The sequence below is a fragment of the Mus caroli genome, chromosome X (genome assembly GCF_900094665.2).
Source record: "Mus caroli chromosome X, CAROLI_EIJ_v1.1, whole genome shotgun sequence".
NCBI classification, from domain to species: domain Eukaryota; kingdom Metazoa; phylum Chordata; class Mammalia; order Rodentia; family Muridae; genus Mus; species Mus caroli.
In genome coordinates, this window is record NC_034589.1 from 1,933,795 (window position 1) to 1,952,398 (window position 18,604).

The 18,604-nt window shown below is 44.6% G+C and overlaps 1 protein-coding gene across 7 annotated transcripts in view; it reads left to right on the plus strand.

Moving 5' to 3' along the window:
- The first annotated feature begins 1,458 nt into the window (after positions 1-1,458).
- Gripap1 (GRIP1 associated protein 1) overlaps positions 1,459-18,604 on the plus strand; it is a 31,230-nt gene continuing 14,084 nt past the window's right edge. For 2 of the 7 annotated variants that reach the window (XM_021153127.2, XM_021153125.2), the window contains exons 1-13: positions 1,459-1,566; positions 3,566-3,632; positions 3,772-3,833; positions 5,751-5,777; positions 6,486-6,593; positions 10,764-10,902; positions 11,633-11,817; positions 12,012-12,059; positions 12,662-12,693; positions 12,785-12,832; positions 12,977-13,076; positions 14,542-14,619; positions 15,588-15,722. In XM_021153127.2, the coding sequence (XP_021008786.1) occupies positions 1,525-1,566; positions 3,566-3,632; positions 3,772-3,833; positions 5,751-5,777; positions 6,486-6,593; positions 10,764-10,902; positions 11,633-11,817; positions 12,012-12,059; positions 12,662-12,693; positions 12,785-12,832; positions 12,977-13,076; positions 14,542-14,619; positions 15,588-15,722 (1,071 nt within the window). In that variant the 5' untranslated portion in view covers positions 1,459-1,524. Of the gene's footprint in view, positions 1,567-3,565; positions 3,633-3,723; positions 3,834-5,750; positions 5,778-6,485; positions 6,594-10,763; positions 10,903-11,632; positions 11,818-12,011; positions 12,060-12,661; positions 12,694-12,784; positions 12,833-12,976; positions 13,077-14,541; positions 14,620-14,812; positions 14,906-15,587; positions 15,723-18,604 lie in introns of all 7 variants that reach the window. The other 5 variants (XM_029473419.1, XM_021153126.2, XM_029473420.1 and 2 more) reach the window with 5 other exon arrangements.

An 18,604-nucleotide genomic window follows, 5' to 3' on the forward strand; every position in this document is an offset into this window, starting at 1 on the left:
TCTCTCTCTCTCTCTCTCTCTCTCTCTCTCTCTCTCTCTCTCTCTCTCTTTCTTTCTTTCTTTCTTTCTTTCTTTCTTTCTTTCTTTCTTTCACAGAGCTCTGGCTGGACCACTAAAGGTGTGTGCCACCATACCCAAATAAAAACTGTTTCTTAGCCGGGCAGTGGTGGCTCATGCCTTTAATTCCAGCACTTGGGAGGCAGAAGCAGGTGGATTTCTGAGTTCAAGGCCAGCCTGGTCTACAGAGTGAGTTCCAGGACATCCAGGGCTACACAGAGAAACCCTGTCTTGGAAGGAAAAAAAAAAAGAACTGTTTCTTAATAAACTCCAACTTTAGGACTATACAGAGAAACCCTGTCTCGAAAAACAAAACAAACAAACAAAAAATCTATTCACTGACAAAAGAAAAAAAAATCTGATAACACAACTTGGATGAATTGCAACAGCCAAAAGCGAAAAAGAAATGGAAATACAAGGAATACATTGAATCACATTTTACAATAGACAAATGCACTATAGCACCAAAAGAAACAATGTTGCTCTGGCTGTAGGAGGAGGGGTGGATTGAAAGAACCTTTAAGGAGTGATGGAAGTGTTCTCCCCGAATTGTGACGACATAGTTGTCTGAAAAGTCAAAGAATGGTATCGTTTAAATGACTGCATTTATATTGAGAGATAGCCTATATCAAAAAAATCTTTCAATTTACAAAGGCCCTGCTTGAATATATTTGCCATAGCAGGGAAATAATTTCATTTCTATGAGAATACACTGAGCATCACTTGCTTTCAGATCGGTGATGGTTAGAGCGCTTTTAAATACTTCTTTCTGATGTTTTTGTTTCGGCATTGGGGACCACATCCAGAACCTTGAGTGTGCTACCAGACTCTTTTCCATGGAGCTATTTTTTGTTTTTATTTTTAATGGACTTTTCTGGGTTTGTTTTATTCGCTACTGTTCTCCTCGTGAATTTTTAGCTTTCTCAATGACTAGATCTTTTCCCTAACATGAGATAAAGGCACTGTGTTAATAAAAATCATTGTCAGACCTTTTCTTTAAAAATGAGGGGTGGGTGGTCAAGGACTTTACGTGAGGCGGGATTCCCTTTTGGGGTCACCCGTAGGAGGGCCGGAACAAGACCCGAGGAAGCTTCCGCTTTCACTTCCTTGATTATTAAGTCACTTTCTCTTTAAAGGAGCGTCGCGGAAGGGTAATTTTCCGTCAGAGGATTACTTCCCTCCCGAAGAGTCCACCCATGATACAGGGATACCATAATGTCGAATAGCAATGAGTAATCTATAAATGCTCAAAAGCCATAAGAGACAATTTACAATTTCATAAAAATCAAAGTAAAATTTGTCTGACCTTTGAGCATCATTCTCTTCTTTCCGTCTCTAAAATGCTGAACATTTGAATTAGGTTTCTTCCCCTCCAATTACTGGTCAGTGGTTCGCTCCGACCTTAGCACTGACAGGCCGCAGAAGCTGCGGCTGCGCACAAAGCTTGCGGGGGATGGGGGGAGGAACATGGCGCAAGCTCTGTCTGAAGAGGAGTTTCAACGGATGCAGGTGCCGCTGGATGTGGGGAAGACCACCGGTCTAGTAGACTGGGGGCGGGGTAGAGACAAGACGAGCCACCGGTTCTGAAGATTTGGTTGGGATGGGTCTTAAGTATAAGGGGGTGGTCTGGAGAAGGGAAACCGAGGCTCTGAGTGGCGATCTTAGTGATTTCGAAGATTCTATGTGGGTTTTGAAGGTTGGATTCCTTTAGCTTTACAAAGGGAGTGTAGACCGTCTTTTAGGTGATACCTTTCTCAGTCCGGAATCGGGATGAGACCTTTGGGTCTATGTGTAGGGCATACCATTAAGTGGTGATGATGTTAGACTTTAAAGGATGGAGATTCTGAGGAGAAATTATTTGGTCGGGAGAGAAAAGAAGCAGGCATTTGCGTCATNGGGGGGGGGGGCGCTGGTTATTTGACAGGACAAGACCATGAACTAGTGGGAGGTGGAAAGTTTGTGGGAGATACCAATACTACTAGGCCAGGGGAGTAGGGAAAGACCATGGATCTCTTCCCTAGAGTTGTTATGCCATTGATGGTAGAAGATCCTAAGAGGAGGGGTTGGTATAATTGCATGGATTGGGGTGATTCCTTTAGACCCGGGGTGATGAGAATTCTGAGTAGGTAATACCATTAACTCAGATTAGAGGAAGGGCCGGAGGATATTTATAAACTGATACTTTGGGAGTTCAGGGAAGGGGACATCACTGGGTTTGGGGGAGTAGTCTGACCTGGTCCTCTGACCTGTTGATCCTTTTCCAGGCATCTCGAGAGGGAATAGAAGCACTGCACAATGAATGGACACTTAATGAGGGAGCCTTAGTGGGAAAGACTGAAATGGGAAAACCTTAGAGTCCTATATATAGGTTGGGGGCAGAACGCTTGAGGGAGCAGAAATATTCGATTGACCTGGGAGCTAGTTAGTCTGCTTGAGGAACACTGAAGATGTAAGAGTGAGCTCATTGGAGCATAAATGGGGAAGACCACTGGAAATTGCAGAAGATTCTGAATAAGACTAGTTCAACTGGCCCACCCAAGGGCATTTGAGAGATCCTGAAGGACAGATATAATGTCACCCCCATTGAAGACATCTTGTAAAAAGTGGATAGATAGATACTTGAGCAAGGAAGGTTTATCCTATTTGAGCCATGTGTAAGGAGATACTATTGGGCTTTTGGAGAGGGACTTCAAGGTGAGTAGAAAGGTATTCCAGTTGGCCAAAGATTAGGAGAGATGCTATTGGGGTCCTGAGGAGAACAGAACAAGAAAGATCCTATAGTAGCCAAGCCTTTTGATCTGATCTGGAGCAAACCAGTGTGCTAAGAAAGGTGGAGCTGGTACTTTGAGAGGGACATAAAACCAGGGGTAGTGGACAGTGGGTGGTTCTGGGAAGAATCAGATTTAGGGCTCTCCAAGACTGGTGGATATACATGTACTGTGTGAAGTGGCCTGTGCTGCACTTCCTCTTCATTCTATACTTAAGGGAACACTGACCTCTATTCCTTGGCAGTTCCACAGGACCTTGAGCAACATCCCTTGACTCATGGAAGTTGGGAAGGAGAAAGACCAGATTTTCTTTCCTTGGGAAGGAATTTAGAAGCCCCCCGTCCCCCGCCAAAGGGGCCTCCTGGGTCTAGGCAGGACAGTGTTCAAGGTGTAAGGAGGTCAGCCAAGATGATTTCATCTGCGTGTATAGTCACAGGAACTCATATGAACAGCAGCCTAACTATTCCAATACCCTTCAGTGGTCTAGGTGGTGAATGGATCAGTGGGGAAATGATGGGGTGAGGCTGGCTGTGGTTCTAAATGGGGCTGGACAAGGTGGAGCTGGGGCTCAGGGCTTGGCTGCCCATTTAAGAATACAGTATCCAAAGATCTTAAGGAGCAGCTGAGGAAGTGCTTAGGTGATACCAGTCCAGTCTTTAGGGCTTAGGGGCTTGGTTGCCTCCTGTGGGGGTAGGAATGCTTTCCTGATAAATATTTTTGTTTCTTGGCTCCTTCCAAAGACTCAGCTCCTGGAGCTCCGGACAAATAACTACCAGCTTTCGGATGAACTTCGGAAGAATGGTGTTGGTGAGCCAAGAGAGTGTCAATAGATGGGGTGGTTTTGGGGGGAATCGAGGCAAAGGTTTTCCTTTAGAGGCCTGATAAGATGACCCTTCAGTTCCTTGTTACCGCCTGAGGCTGAGATTCCCTGCTTTCCCCGCACCAGAACTTTCCAGTCTTCGACAGAAGGTCGCCTACCTGGATAAGGAGTTCAGTAAAGCTCAAAAGGTACCTCCCTCCGCCTACCCCATCCACCCACCACTTGCTTCACCCCTATCCATCTGACTCATTCCCAGTGAACACCCACACTGAAGCAGACCTAATGTCACATGCTGCTTTCTTATAGTCATTCGAAGTTTTTTTTTTGTTGTTCACAGAAGTCTCTTCAGTTGGCTAATTTTAACCTAATCTTGCCTAATTTCTGTGTATGTTTCTTTTGAGACAGGATCTTGCTATGTAGCCCAGACTGGCCTTGAACTCTTGATTGTCCTGCCTCAGCTTCCCAAGTGCTGGGATTATAAATGTGCGCTGACATGCCTGGCTTTGCCTAATTTATTGATTTATTTTAATTTATTCTAATATCAATTGCTTATTTGTTTTTATTTTATTTTATTTTATTTTTTTTTTTGCGGTGCTACAGATCAAGCCTAGGATCTCATGCATGTTAGGCAAGCTCTCCACATTTGATCTTAGCCAAAAGGCTAAAAAGGGTTCTTTTTGTTGTGTACAAGACAGAATCTCTTGAAGCTTAGGCTGGCCTTGTGCTTATATGTAGCTGAAGATGGCCTTGAATTCCTGATCCTCTATTCCTCACCCTTCTGTCTCCAACTCCCAAGTTCTGGGATTACAGGAGTAAGACACCACACCTAGCTCTAAGCTGCCTCTACTCCTGTGCTCCATCTGCAGCCCTCATTCATTAACTTTGTCTTGAAAAGGGCATCTAGCTGTGTTTCTCGGGCTGGTCCCCAATTCCTGGCCTCAACTTGGCTTCCTTCCTCAACCTCTTGAGTACCTGGATCTATAGGCATGTATGCCGCACGTGGCTTCATTCATTAACTTTGAATTAGTCAGGTCTATCAGTAAATCTGCCTTGAGTCTGCCTCCTGTCTTCCACGTACACTGCTTCTTTTTGCTCCTACCCCATCCACTTGTCCTGGTCCTGTTGGTAACATGAGACCAAACCCACCTTTCGGATCCTTTCAAGATAAGGTAGAATAGAGCCTAGCATGGCTTCTAAAGAGAGGCTAGATCCTTATTTTTATCCTTCTTCATTGCTCTGTGTTCATATGTAGTACGATGCTGCATATAGTATATGCTGAATAAATACTTGTTGGATGAGAATGGGCTGGAGCTCATTGGTTAAGAGCACTGGCTGCTCTTTCAGAGTTCCATCCTCAGCATCCACACGGCAGCTCACAAATAGGCTGTAACTCTAGTTCCAGGGGATATGATGCCCTCTTCTGGTCTCCAAAAGTACTTCATGCACCCATACACACAAAAATAACCATTAAAAAAAGGTGGAAAGTGAACTGACTCCATGAAATTGTCCTCTGATCTCCATGTGTAAGTGGTGACATGTGTACTCCTGTGCACAGACACTCACATTAATAATGAATAAATATATTTTTAAAATACTCATTTGGGTGAATGAATGCAGAATTCAGGAAAATCCAGCAGTTAGAAAATGGGAGTTTTTGATAGGGCGTTGATTTCTTTGCAAAGCCTGACATGATCCTTGGCTGCCAAGCAAAAGGGTAGAAGTTGTTATGTTGCATGCGAGGGAAGCGCATTGATGTGCTTGAACAGATGGAGTGATGAAGCCACAATTTCCTAGCTTGGAGATCCAGTATATAAAGGGTTACATTCCGAGACACAGTTCAGCCCTCTCCTCAAGCCCTCAAGAGCATAAAAGAAAGGGAGACTTTGAGTGCTGTGGCGCCAAGGCAGCAGCATCCCCAACTGTACTTCCCTCATTTCTTCTGTTATTTCTGTGGGCTTCCAGTTGTTATGCAAGTTCTGTGTTTAAACATATTTCCACCCCACAACCCGCCATTGCCCTCACTTAACACCTGCTGCAGTAGTCTCCATATCCCACAGGGGGGTCCATTGCTGTTCACTTTAGCTCTCTTCCACCCTTCCTTTTAGGCACTAAGCAAGAGCAAGAAAGCTCAGGTAAGGGGGTCTTTGGTGGGATGAATATGTGTACAAGACTGTCACAGTGGGGATATTTCTGTTTGGTGGCATTGTACTGGCCTTTATATGTACACCTGTGTATCTGCAACTTCCTCACTGCTGTGTGTTTCTCTGTCTCTCTTTGTTCCCTGTGTTTGTCTTCCACTCTTCGCATCTTTGCATCTTTTCCTTTATCCTCGCTGAATCTGTGTCTGCCTTCCTGTTTCCCTCTCTGCTTCTTCTCTTCAACTTTCCTTTTGTCTCTTCCCTACCTGTTTCTGTCTCTTTCCTTGTTTTTCCCCCTCTGTCTGACTTCTCGTTTCTCTTTCTCCCACTCCTCTATCTCCCTTCTTTCTTTGCTTTCTACTGTATTCTTCCCCTGTTGATACCTCTCTGTTCCTGTCTTCTTGCCTTTTCTCTTTCCTGATCAACCTCTCATCTTGCGCTTTTCTCCCCTTCCATATCTCTCCATCATTATTTCTCTTTTCCCTCATTCCCTTGCCTATATCTCCCTTCTTGTTCCTTCTCTGTACTTCCTCGTGTCTCTTTTGCCCCCCCTTCCCTATGTCTCTGTTCCTATATATCGCCACATTCTTTCTACCTATATGCTTCCTACCCAATGCCATTATTTCCTTCTCTCTCCTTCTTTACCTACCTCCCCATCTTTTCCACCCCTGTTGGAGTCCTGGCCCGTGTCTGCCACTGCAGGAAGTGGAGGTACTGCTGAGTGAAAATGAGATGCTGCAGGCAAAGCTGCACAGCCAGGAGGAGGACTTCCGTTTGCAGAACAGTACACTTATGGCCGAGTTCAGCAAGGTGCTGGTGCCCGGGATAGCTGAGGGGGGGAAATGGGAACGGTGCATCTGTGTATGCCTGGGCAGGAACTACCTAGGCTGAAAGCTCAGTGGTGGACAGGGGCTGGCGCTGAACACTGTCCATGGTGCTGAAACAGGCCTTAGTCTGTTGCTGGGGGCAGTAAATTGACAGGTGGGGCCAAACATGTTCATGAAATTAGATCCTCTGAGCCCTGAGTTTATTTGGTTCCTAAGTCACTCCTTTTATTTAGTTCAAGTCTCCATTTGTATAGTTTTTGGCTGGTGCTATGGAGCCCCAGTGTATTCTAGAGCTTTAAGGAAAGTTCTAATTGTTTAACATGGATGGAAAAGTATTTGAACTGCTTCCATTTTCTTTTTCTTTCCTTCATCTGCCATGAATCTGGGGTTCCACTTCTTCCAGGTAATTAATCCTGGATTGGCTAACTCTATCTCCTTACTGATTTTAATATCTTGGCTATTTCTAAACCTTTTGGGCAGTTGGAAGTCCTGTGTGTTTTTTTTTTTTTCCTAGTAGTCTTCTGTATGTATGGTTGATCAGTTTGTGAGTTTTCAGTGGGTTTTAAGGAAAATTATACTGTAAGAAAAAAAAAAAAGAATGTTATTTCCAAGACTTCGCCTGATGGGAATATACTGCCTTTAAACACAGAACAAGAGCACTGTGATTGAGATGCGTGTATACAATAAGAAATGGTCAAAAATAACCACAGAAGCCATAAAAGGGCTTGGAATATGGCTTAATTGCTGGAGTGCCTGAGTCGTACGAATGCAACCCTGGTTTTGATCCCTAGCACTGCACAAGCTCATACCTATTACCTTAGCACTTGGGCTTTAGAGGCACAAGACTTAGAAGTTTAAGGTCATCCTCACCTACATAGTGAGTTCCAGGCCGCTGGGCTACATGGCAAATCAAAGAACAGAGGCAAATATTTAAAAAGAATCTCAAAACAAAATACAACAGAAAACAATCTTTAAGCATTTACAATGCCAGGAGAGACCATTTAATGGTCAGTAATTCTAAGCAGGGACTCTGGAGCCAGAAGGCCCAGATGAGGATCTTGGCTGTAGAGTTTAATAACTCAAACTTTAAACGTGTCACTGAGCCTCCTGTTTCTTGATTCTCAAATGTCTAAAATGGAAATGGTAATGCTAGAAGCACCTGCCTTCCCGGACTTTTGTGAGAATTCAAACATATGTAAGTCACTAAAAGCCTCCTACATAAGACCAGCTATGGAAGTGTTCACTAATGACAATATCTCGTTAGTTCATTTTCCCTCTAAACTATGTCTTGACTTGTTTATGGTGATGAAGGTCCAACCCAGGAATCCTGCATGCTAAACATGCGTTCTATCACTGTGCCACATCTTCATCCCATTCCGTACTTATATAGTAGGTGGGGAGAACAAAAGAAAGTAGATGAGAGGGAGGAGTCTTATATTAGGGAATGTGGACTGTCACTCAGTGGAAGAGTATGGGTCATGTTTGTATTCATTCCGTGGTTTTGATCTGCCTCAGCTCAACCATCTCTCATCTACTTCTGCAGCTTTCTGATCTCCTTACCTGGATTTTTCTCTATTGATCCACTCCACTATTTAACAGAAGTTATTCTGACCTCTAGATTTGAGCCCACTGTTTCTTTAATTAATCCCTTCTGGTATGAAGCTCTCTCCTCAGTCCCTGGAGCTTTCTGGTGCTCTCATAAACTACTGCCAAGGATTTTCTGCATCACTCTGGGTTCCTTTATAATCCCCTCCCTACTCCTCTCAGGCCCCAATGGTACTTACCAGAAGGCCTGATGCTAGAGCCTGCCTGCCAAGATATTTCATCAGCTCAGTTGTTCCATTGACAGATAAAGGGACCTGCTTTATATCCTGTGTTCTGGGATAAAGTTGTGAGCTGCACAGAATGGTCCTAACTCTTGGGTAACTTACTGTTAGTTTACTTTCAATTGTTGTAATAAAACAGTGACCTAAAACAAAAAGGGAGGAAAGAGTTTATTTGGCTGACAACTCACAGTCCATCCTTTTAGGGAAGCCAAGGCAAGAACTAGAGGTGGGAACTGAAGCACAGATCATGGAGGAGCCCGGCTTATTAGCTTATTCTCTGTGGATCACTCAGCTCACTTGTTTATTCCACCCTTGTCCATCAGCCCAGGGATGGCAGCACTCACAGTGGGCTGAGCCCTCCCGTATCAATCATTAATCAGGAAAATGTCAGACTAGAGAGATGACTCAGCGGGTAAGAGCACTGACTGCTCTTTCAGAAGTCCTAAGTTCAACTCCCAGCAACTACATGGTGGCTCACAACCATCTGTAAACCATCTGTAATGGGATCCAATGCCCTCTTCTGGAGTGTGTCTGAAGACAGTAGACTTATATAAATTAAATAAATAAATCTTTTTTAAAAATGAAGAAAATGTCTAATAGACTCAATTACATGCCAAGTAGATATAAGGTTTTCTCTGACAAGGTTTTCTCTTCCCAGATAACCCTAGCTTAGGTGCAGTTGACAACAAATGGGCCAGAACACTTATATTTTATGGGTGGGATGGAAAGAAATAATAATAGTGATAGTTTACTAATGCTATTTCTTCTATCCCTATTTGAATTGTTCTACATTATTCATTTAGTTCTTTCTTTTTAAGGATTTATTTATTTATTTTATGTATATGAGTACACTGTAGTTGTACAGATGGTTGTGAGCCACCATGTAGTTGCTAAGAATTGAACTCAGGACCTCTGGAAGAGCAGCCAGTGCTCTTACCTGCTGAGCTATATCTCCAGCCATAAGCAATCTAGTTTTAGGCTCTGTTTTGTGATTCCATGCTACAAAACAAAATTTAGCCAGGCATGGTGATGGTGCGTGCCTTTAATCCCAGCATTTTGAAGACTGAGGTAAGAAGATTTTAAGTTCAAACATAAGCCAGGGCTATATGGTGAGATTCTGTCTTGACCAAAAAAAAAAAAAAAAAAAGCAAACCCCGTACACAGACACATAAAATAAAGTAAAACAAAAATAAAACACGGGGCTGGAGAGATGGCTCAGTGGTTAAAAGCACCAACTGCTCTTCCAGAGGTCCTGAGTTCAAGTCCCAGCAACCACATGGTGGCTCACAACCATCTGTAATGGGGTCTGGAGCCCTCTTTGGTGCATCTGAAGAGAGCAATGGTGGTGTACTTATATGCATAAAATAAATAAATAAATCTTTAAAAATATATAAAACACATCAATAAATAAAATTTAATTGTGATTGATATCCGGTCAGAAAGGAGTGAACAGAGAATGCTGTGGTAAAATACTGGATTTGTGTGTGTGTGTGTTGGCTAATCCTATGTTAAAGATGACATAGCGGTGAAGAATGTATAGACTGCTTGTGGACGTTGTACATCGTGGTGCGCACTAGGCTCCGCACCACGATGTACAACGTCCACAAGCAGGAGTGAACAGAGAATGCTGTGGTAAAATACTGGATTTGTGTGTGTGTGTGTTGGCTAATCCTATGTTAAAGATGACATAGCGGTGAAGAATGTATAGAAGCCAATCAGGTGAAAAAAATGGGTGAAAGAAATGTTTTATCCGAGGCAATATTTTTTCCTTGTGGGCCTTAGTGAGCTTCAGTTTTAACCAGGAGGTTGGATTGCATGCCTGCTGTATTTCATTTTCATAGTGTGCCTCTTCAAAGCTAAAGACCAGAACTATAAGAACTGTAAGATATTACTCTGGAAATGGCTTGCAAGCTGTCTGTGATGCCTGTGCCGAGAGGGAGCTTAGATCCACGGATCTGGGATATTTTCCCACAGATGAAGGGTATATAGGTGTGCCAGTGAGGCTGTCCATGGTGGTAATAGTGTCCATAGCAGCCTGAGATCTTTGCTTCTGATGAGAGGTTGGGAGTCGACAAAGGGAAGGAGGTTTTCAGTATTCTCTCTCTCTCTCTCTCTCTTTTGACTTTGTTACTTAAAAGATGTGTCAGTTGGAAATTGTTTAATATCACCATGTATCAGTGTCTTTATCCACAAAGTGTGAGGGCAAGCACATTATTGGGTTCTTGTGGGAATTTAATGAATTCTACACTGAGGGGGCAAATGCTATTTGTGTGTTGGTGGATATTGTTCTGATTTGCTGTCTCCATCATGTCTATTCCCCTGCTCAGCTCTGCAGCCAGCTGGAGCAGCTGGAGCTGGAAAACCGACAACTCAAGGAAGGCGTTCCTGGAGCAGCTGGAGCACATGTGGACGGGGAGCTGCTGAGGCTGCAGGCAGAGAACACAGCCTTGCAGAAGAACATGGCAGGTGCATGGACACCTTCCAGGAATGTAGAGACTTCAGGCCTTGAGCGGAGCCAGGATGGGTATAGTCCTCTTATGGGAGAAAGAAGAAATTTCAGAGGGAGACTTGGCCTTACCTGAACTAATGTATGATTTTGAATTTCAAGGGGGCATTTTACCTTTCTGGGTCTAATGCTCATCTGTACAGTACACCAGAGTGTCTATGCCAGGAAGATGGAGCAATTAAGCAATTTCATTCTGCCTTACTTCCGTGTCTGGTACACAGCAAATGTTAGAGAACAGCAGAATGAATGTTGAAAAGGAGATGCAGGTGCTGACTTAGAAGAACTAGGACACTAGGGAGATTCTGAGGCCAGATTGTAAATTGGGTCTGGGATGAAGGCAGAGAGGCAGCTTGGGAGAGTGTGAGAAGGCCCTGACACATGGCCTTTGGTGAGTAGCTAAGGCTTATGTGGTAGTGGGTGATGGTTCCATGATCAGGAATGAGGCCAGGTCCAATATGAGTAGGAATTAGGTTCTATACGTAAATATGGTATGAAACATGGTAGATAGGATTTTTGAAGTTGGTGGGTCTTAAGAATTATTTGTGACAGGCCTGAATGAGGCTTCCTCTGGGACAGGGTCCTGTGCAGCCTAAGGATAGAGAAGGATAAATCGTTCTCCCTATATTTGAGATGTGGCAAGGGACTTCAGAGACAATGTCATTCATCAAACATTCTTGTTCTACTCAACAGCACTGCAGGAACGCTATGGGAAAGAGGCTGTGAGGCCCTCTGCTGTTGGTGAGGGCCAAGGGGATCCCCCAGGAGATGTACTCCCCACTCCCCTGGCTCCCATGCCATTGGCAGAAGTGGAGCTGAAATGGGAAATGGAGCGAGAAGAAAAAAAATTGCTCTGGGAGCAGCTACAAGGCTTAGAGGTAAATCTGGGTCTCTTGGGACTGGGATGCTGGGAGACAGCAGTTGCCTTACCTCCCACCTGTGGGCCTATGGAGATGTCTGTGACATCACCATCTCATGGGCTAAAGGGGGGCAGGACAGGCAAAATTAGAGGCCTTCCTCCATCCTTGCTGATAACAACTCCATCCCTTATCTTCCCCCCTACCACCCGCAGAGCTCAAAGCAAGCTGAAACCTCCAGACTACAGGAGGAACTTGCTAAGGTGGGGTTTGCCGCCGCCTGGCTTTCTCATGACAGCAGAGGAGTGTTGTGCCTCCTCAGAGCTTCAGTTTGATCATGTGTGAAGCAGAGGCTCACAAGTCTCAGAGTTCCTTTCATTGTGGAATAAGCTAACGTGGTCTCATTCTACCTTGTGCATGGCAGGCCCCATCCCTTCTGTTGCCTCAAAGCTTTGCCAATTCATCCATATAAGAATGCCTTTAGAACCTGGGGGACCCAGTGCTGAGACAACCAATCAGGATCCTACTTTCCAGGCCTGCCAGCCTAGCCATTCTGTGATGTGACCATTGGCACTGCTTTGGGAGCCTTTGGAATCCAAGGGAGGTAGTTGGAGATGATGTGGCTGCTGCTGCTGCTGACAGCTGAGCCTTCAAATTGCTTACCCCTTCTGAGACTCAGTTTATCCACTTGTAAAATCAGTAGTTTTCAGTACTCAAGGATGTCCTGAGAATTCTGCAAGAATAACTAAAACCCGACTTGTAGGAAAAACTCAGTATGAAGTATCTATAAATGTTATTGTTTATTTTATTTTGTCATTATTCTTACTGTTTTTATTTTCTGTACTCCTTCCTCTTTCTCCCTCAGCTCTCTGAGAAACTGAAAAAGAAACAAGAAAGGTATCTTTTTCCTTTGCAGGGTTTTTAGGGGCCTGTGGGGGAGGGTGGCTTGTGGGAATGACATATCTATGTCTTGTTTTTCTGTGCCCAGTTTTTGCCGTCTGCAGACAGAGAAGGAGACACTGTTTAATGACAGCAGGTAACTACTGGGGTTGTCAGTAGCAGAAAAACAGGGACCATGCCCAGGCAAACTAACCAAAGACCACAGGAGTAGAGATGGAAGAGTGGGCTTCTAGCCATGCCTAACCTAATGTATCCCATCCCCTATCCTCATCACCCCTAGAAACAAAATTGAAGAATTGCAACAGCGGAAGGAAGCTGATCTGAAAGCCCAGTTGGCTCGCACCCAAAAACTACAGCAGGAACTTGAGGCTGCCAATCAGGTGATGGGGCTGGTTCCCAAGATCCCCTAAGTGGAGAACCAGGGGGGTGGAGGAATGAGGTCTTTAGAGACTGATTGGGTTGTCTGAGAATTAGAGATATAGCAACCCGAGAAGTAGGAGTAAGCTCTCTAGGAGCTAGAAAAATAGAAACTCAAGAGCCTTAGGAAGTTGGGATAAGAGATTACATGAATCAGAGATTCCTGAAGTGGGAGTCTAGGGACTCTGGTTGTATACCACAAGTTGTGTGAGTCAGAACTCTCGATGGGGGTCTAGGATCAGGAATTAGGGTGACGGGCGTGATGGCGCACGCCTTTAATCCCAGCACTCGGGAGGCAGAGGCAGGCGGATTTCTGAGTTCGAGGCCAGCCTGGTCTGCAAAGTGAGTTCCAGGACAGCCAGGGCTACACAGAGAAACCCTGTCTCGAAAAAAAAAACAAACAAACAAAAAAAAAAAGAGAGAGGAAGGAAGAGAGGGAGGGAGGGTCTGGTGATGCTGAAACCTTTAAAAGCTGTGATATCAGCTGGGCAGTATGGTGCATGCCTTTGGTCCCAGAGCTTAGGAGGCAGAGGCAGGTGAATCTCTATGAGTTTGAGGCTAGCCAGAGACACATAATGAGACCCTGTTTCATTAGGGGTCAAAGACATGAGGGTTGGGTAGACAGTGGACTTCCAGTATAGGGCAGTTGGGGCTGGAGGCAAAGTACAGTTGAGAGCTTCAAGGTCTGGTTCTATGATGTTTAGGAAGTGAGTTGCTCATGTGAGTTGGGTGGTCTTGAGGTCCTTGGGTAGCCTCTGGGTTTTACCTAAGAGGAGACAAGTCTGAGGTTTCTCAGAATGGAGAATATGGTGCAGGGACCCTAGAAAATTGCAATGTGAGAGCAAGGACCAATTTTGGATAAAAACCTCAGGAGCTGTTGATGATCTGGGTCTAAAGATTCCCAGCAATAGGAAACCAGAACGTTAGTGGAGATGGGTCAGTCTGAGGGCTTCTTCAAGATCTGGAAAGTGAGGTTGTGAGTTTGAGATCTCTAGGATCTGAGGCTAGGTGTCTGTGTGAACTGAGGCTCCTGAGCTTGGGACATTGAGGTTAATTACGTATATCAACAACTCCTGGTCGTTAGGTTCTGGAGATGGGTAAAGTTACAGTCTGAAACTCCTAGTGTTCCCAAGCTGGAATCTGGATGAGTATGAGCCCCTCAGAACTTAGGTTTAGGAACTTAGGTGTGTCTGAGATGCTCAAAGGCTGAGAAAGAGGGAGGGAATGCGTTTGAGAGCTCTATGTGTAAGTGATATATCTATCGCTTGGAGTCTGGGTAAACATGAAATCCTCTCTGACAGCTAGTCCAAGATTCACAGATGCCAAGAACATGCTTTTAGGTGGTCCCAGAGGGAGTCTGTGTATCTGTGTCCACCCAGAGAAGGACGAGATCTGGAATGGGGTTACCTGACATCCCTGTTCCCACAGAGTTTGGCAGAGTTAAGAGATCAGCGGCAGGGGGAACGTCTGGAGCATGCAGCAGCATTGCGGGCCCTACAAGATCAGGTATGTTGTACTTGGTGGGCCTGGGAGTTGGGGTTGAGGGTGGTGAGCAGGCTGCCTTGGTATCTTACAGGCAAGCATAGCCCAGGGGATCCTGCTCTTCCTAGTCCTGGTCTGTGCGTCTGTGTGTCTGTCTCCTTTCTTTCCTGTCCCTCTGTTCTGGACTTGCTCTCACCTGTCGTGGGGGTGGGGCCAGGTGTCCAGCCAGAGTGCAGATGCGCAGGAACAAGTGGAAGGGCTCTTGGCTGAGAACAGTGCCTTGAGGACTAGCTTGGCTGCTCTGGAGCAGGTACAGGATACCTGGGGTCCCTCGAGGATCTCTCCCTGTTTCTTTTGTCTCTCTCGCTTTTGGTCCATGTCTGGCCAGGGTGATCTGGACCCTTGACTCTCCTGTGGCCTCTGTTTTTGTTCCTCCTTTCTGTTGGCTTCTAGCCTTCTTCTCCATCTACTCCTGCTTTTCTGGCATTCAAGTTTCTTTATGATAAAGTGCATGAAATGTAATTATCGTAAGTGTACACTCAGTAAGTCCAATGTGTTCCTTTATAATTCTGGGTAGCTCCCTTCCAGAACAAGATACAGAGTATTTTTCAGTATGTTGGAAGATTCCCTTCCTTACTCTCCCAGTTAGCATATCCCTGGAAGTAACCAGGATTCTGACCTTTAATAATATGAATTCATTTGCCTGTTCTCTAACTTCATATAAGTGGAACTGATACTCATCTGTCCTTGCCTGCTTTCTGGTACCTCTATGTCTGTGGTTTTATCCACATGTTACATGGCTTTCTTTTATCACTTCACAGTATTTATTGCACGAATCTTTCACTCCTCTTCCTGCTTTTCCATTTTAAACGTTGTCTTTCTTCCTTCCTTTATACTTCTCTCTCTGTCTCCCCGGAACTGGGAGGTCCGGGGGTTCCTGGGCCTTAGGGCCCCCTGCAATTCCTTTTGCCCACCATTACCATGTTCTCCAGATCCAGACAGCAAAGACACAAGAACTGAATATGCTTCGGGAACAGACCAGTGAATTGGCATCTGAGTTACAGCATCGTCAGGCTGAATATGAAGAGCTTATGGGACAGAAAGATGACCTCAACTCGCAGCTCCAGGTGAAGGTTTTTCTGACTTGTCATGTAGTTTACTAGTACTAGTGCAGTGACTGACCCGTCGTGTAGTTTACTAGTACTAGTGCAGTGACTTGCTTTTGAGGAATGGTGAGAAGACTTTGGAGTCAGGGAGACCTGAATTCCTGGCTGGCTTCTTAACATCCTAGTACCCCTACCTGTCCTGACATGGGTAATTTTACTTCTGCAAAACTGAGCTTCTTCAGTTAATCAGGGTTTCCATTCTGGTACCGTAATGTACAAATTGAATGTCTCTCATATGTGACGCTTATGCTTGCTTCTGATTTTGTCTCATTTGGAATATTTGCATATACTTACTGAGATATCTTGGGGATGAAACCTAAATCTAAACATACCTTATACATATAGCATGAAGGTAATTTTATAAAATATTTTTAGTGCTCCTGCCTTTTTTGAGATGAAGTAGAGCTCTCTGCAATCTTAGCTGTCCTAGTATTTGCTCTGTAGACCAGGCTGGTCTTGAACTCACAGAAATCCACCTGTCTCTACCACCTGACTGCTGAGATCAAAGGTGTGCATTGGTGGTCAGGTGTGGAATTCCCATATGTGGCTTTATGTGCAGACTCAAAAAAAAAAAAATCAGATTTTAAGCCAGATATACTGGAGTATGCCTATAACCCTAGCACTCAGGTAGCTGAGGCAGGAGGATTCCCATATGCTGTAGGCCAGTATTGGTTGCATAGTGAATACTAGGCCATCCAAGGCTACATAGTAAGACCTTGTCTGAAAGAAACAAAAAACGTTTTAGATTTTAGGATGAAGGATGCTTAGCCTGGAGAAACTAGAATAATACTGGATTAAGAAAGAAATTTGGGGCTAGACATAGCAGCACGAGCCTTTAAATGCCCGCACTTGAGAGGCAGATCTCTGAGTTCGAGGCTAGCTTGGTCTATGTAGTGAATTCCAGGACAGAAATGGCTACATAGTAAGACCCTGTCTGTCTGTCTGTCACACACACACACAAAGGTTTAGTGCTGGTGATACAGCTTAGTTAACAGAGTACTTGTATAATATCACAAAGCCCTGTGCTTAGTCCAAAGCACTGCATAAACCAGGCTCTGTGATATTTATGTTGTGATCTTAGTTCTTAGGATCACACACACATAACAAAATAAGGAAGATCAGAAGTTCAAAGTCACCCTATGCCGCAGACCCTCTGGGTCCCTTTGTCTGTGTGGAACTAGTCTCTGGGGCAGGTGGGCAAAGAGTCGGGAATGAATGACAGACAGACTCAACACAAAAGGTTGTGTAGAATCTGAATGTAATTTGTCAAATTGAGCATCAGACTTTTTATACAGAAGAAAATAGGGAAGTTAGGTGACACATCAGCAAGGTACAAATGAGGTTATCGGATGCTTAATGACTCTTTTTTTTTTTTTAAGATTTATTTTTTTTGTTTTATGTAAGTACACTGCCGCTGTCTTCATCTTCACACACCAGAAGAGGGCATTGGATCTCATTACGGATGGTTGTGAGCCACCATGTGGTTGCTGGGATTTGAACTCAGAACCTCTGGAAGAGCAGGCAGTGCTCTTAACCGCTGAGCCATCTCTCCAGCCCTGCTTAATGACTCTTACACAAAACAGAGGAATGTAACACAAAGACTGGCAGGAACTGGGCAATAAAATAACTGAGACAAAGTCAGCCCTATCTAAGGTCAGCTATAGTCTTAGAAGCCAGGTGTGAGGTCTTTACACTCCTAGGGCAAGGGCTTTCACACCCAAGTCATGGCTCTAATTAGGGAGTTCCGCTCTAGCTAACCATCTCATGAATAATGCATTACCTTAAAACCACAGCCCGATCTGATCTACTTCCTAAACCATTGTAAATTCCTGTATATGTGAGCGACTTGGCTTTTATTCTAAGTGATAGTGTAATACCAGAGGCAATTCTGAATGTCACTGAATAGGCAACATTGAATTCCAAGCCCATGGTCAGCTCAAGGACATTCTAGGACGTTGGAACACTGGCGAAGGCTTAGCTATGTCAGAATTCAATCTTAAAAGGCACTTATAATAAGATAATACTAAAAGAGAGCATGTGGGTTCATACACCAGACTAACTCGGGAATAGCGTATTAGTATATGGGTTAATGAGAACGCCAAAACTCCTGGAGGTGAGTTTCCGTGAAACTCTTTGCCTCGTGAGCGCTTCCAGGCCTCTCGGCCTGCCAAGCAGACTTCACCGGAGTGTGCGTGGCAATCCTATCTACATAGGAAGATCGAGACCAGTCTGGGCTACATAGGAGACTTGTATCAAGGCGCACAGGGGGTGGGGGTGGGACACAGTTGGCGAGATGGTTCAGTGGGCAAGAGCACTTAGTAACAAGAGCAAGCATGAAGACCTGAGTTCAGAATCCAGCACCATGGGAGAAGTATGCCCATAAGTCCCATGCTGGGAGGGTGGCAAGGTGATGCCAGGGTAGTTGGGGCTTGGAGGCTAGCCAGATTATCCAAAAACTGTGAGCGACAGATTTAGTGAGAGACCTTGGCTAAAGGAAATGAAGTCAAAAGTGAGAGGAGGATGGACCAAGTAGGCTGTTCAGGGATTAATGATAGCAATGATGGTGGATTCTTTTTTTTTTTTTCCTTTTGTTTATTTTGTTTGAGACAGTTGTCTGTTATGTGTTCCTGGCTGGCCTGGTACTCATGTGTAACCCAAGCTAGCCTCAAACTCATGGCAGTCATCCTGTCTCCTAAGAGCTGCTACTATAGGCTTGAGCCTCCACATCTGTTCTGAATTATGGATATCCAATCCCCAGGGACCTCGCTTCTTGCTATTTTACAGCCTTTGACACAGACCTGTGTTTTGCTTCCAGGAACAGTTGTTGAAACTGTTTTCACTTT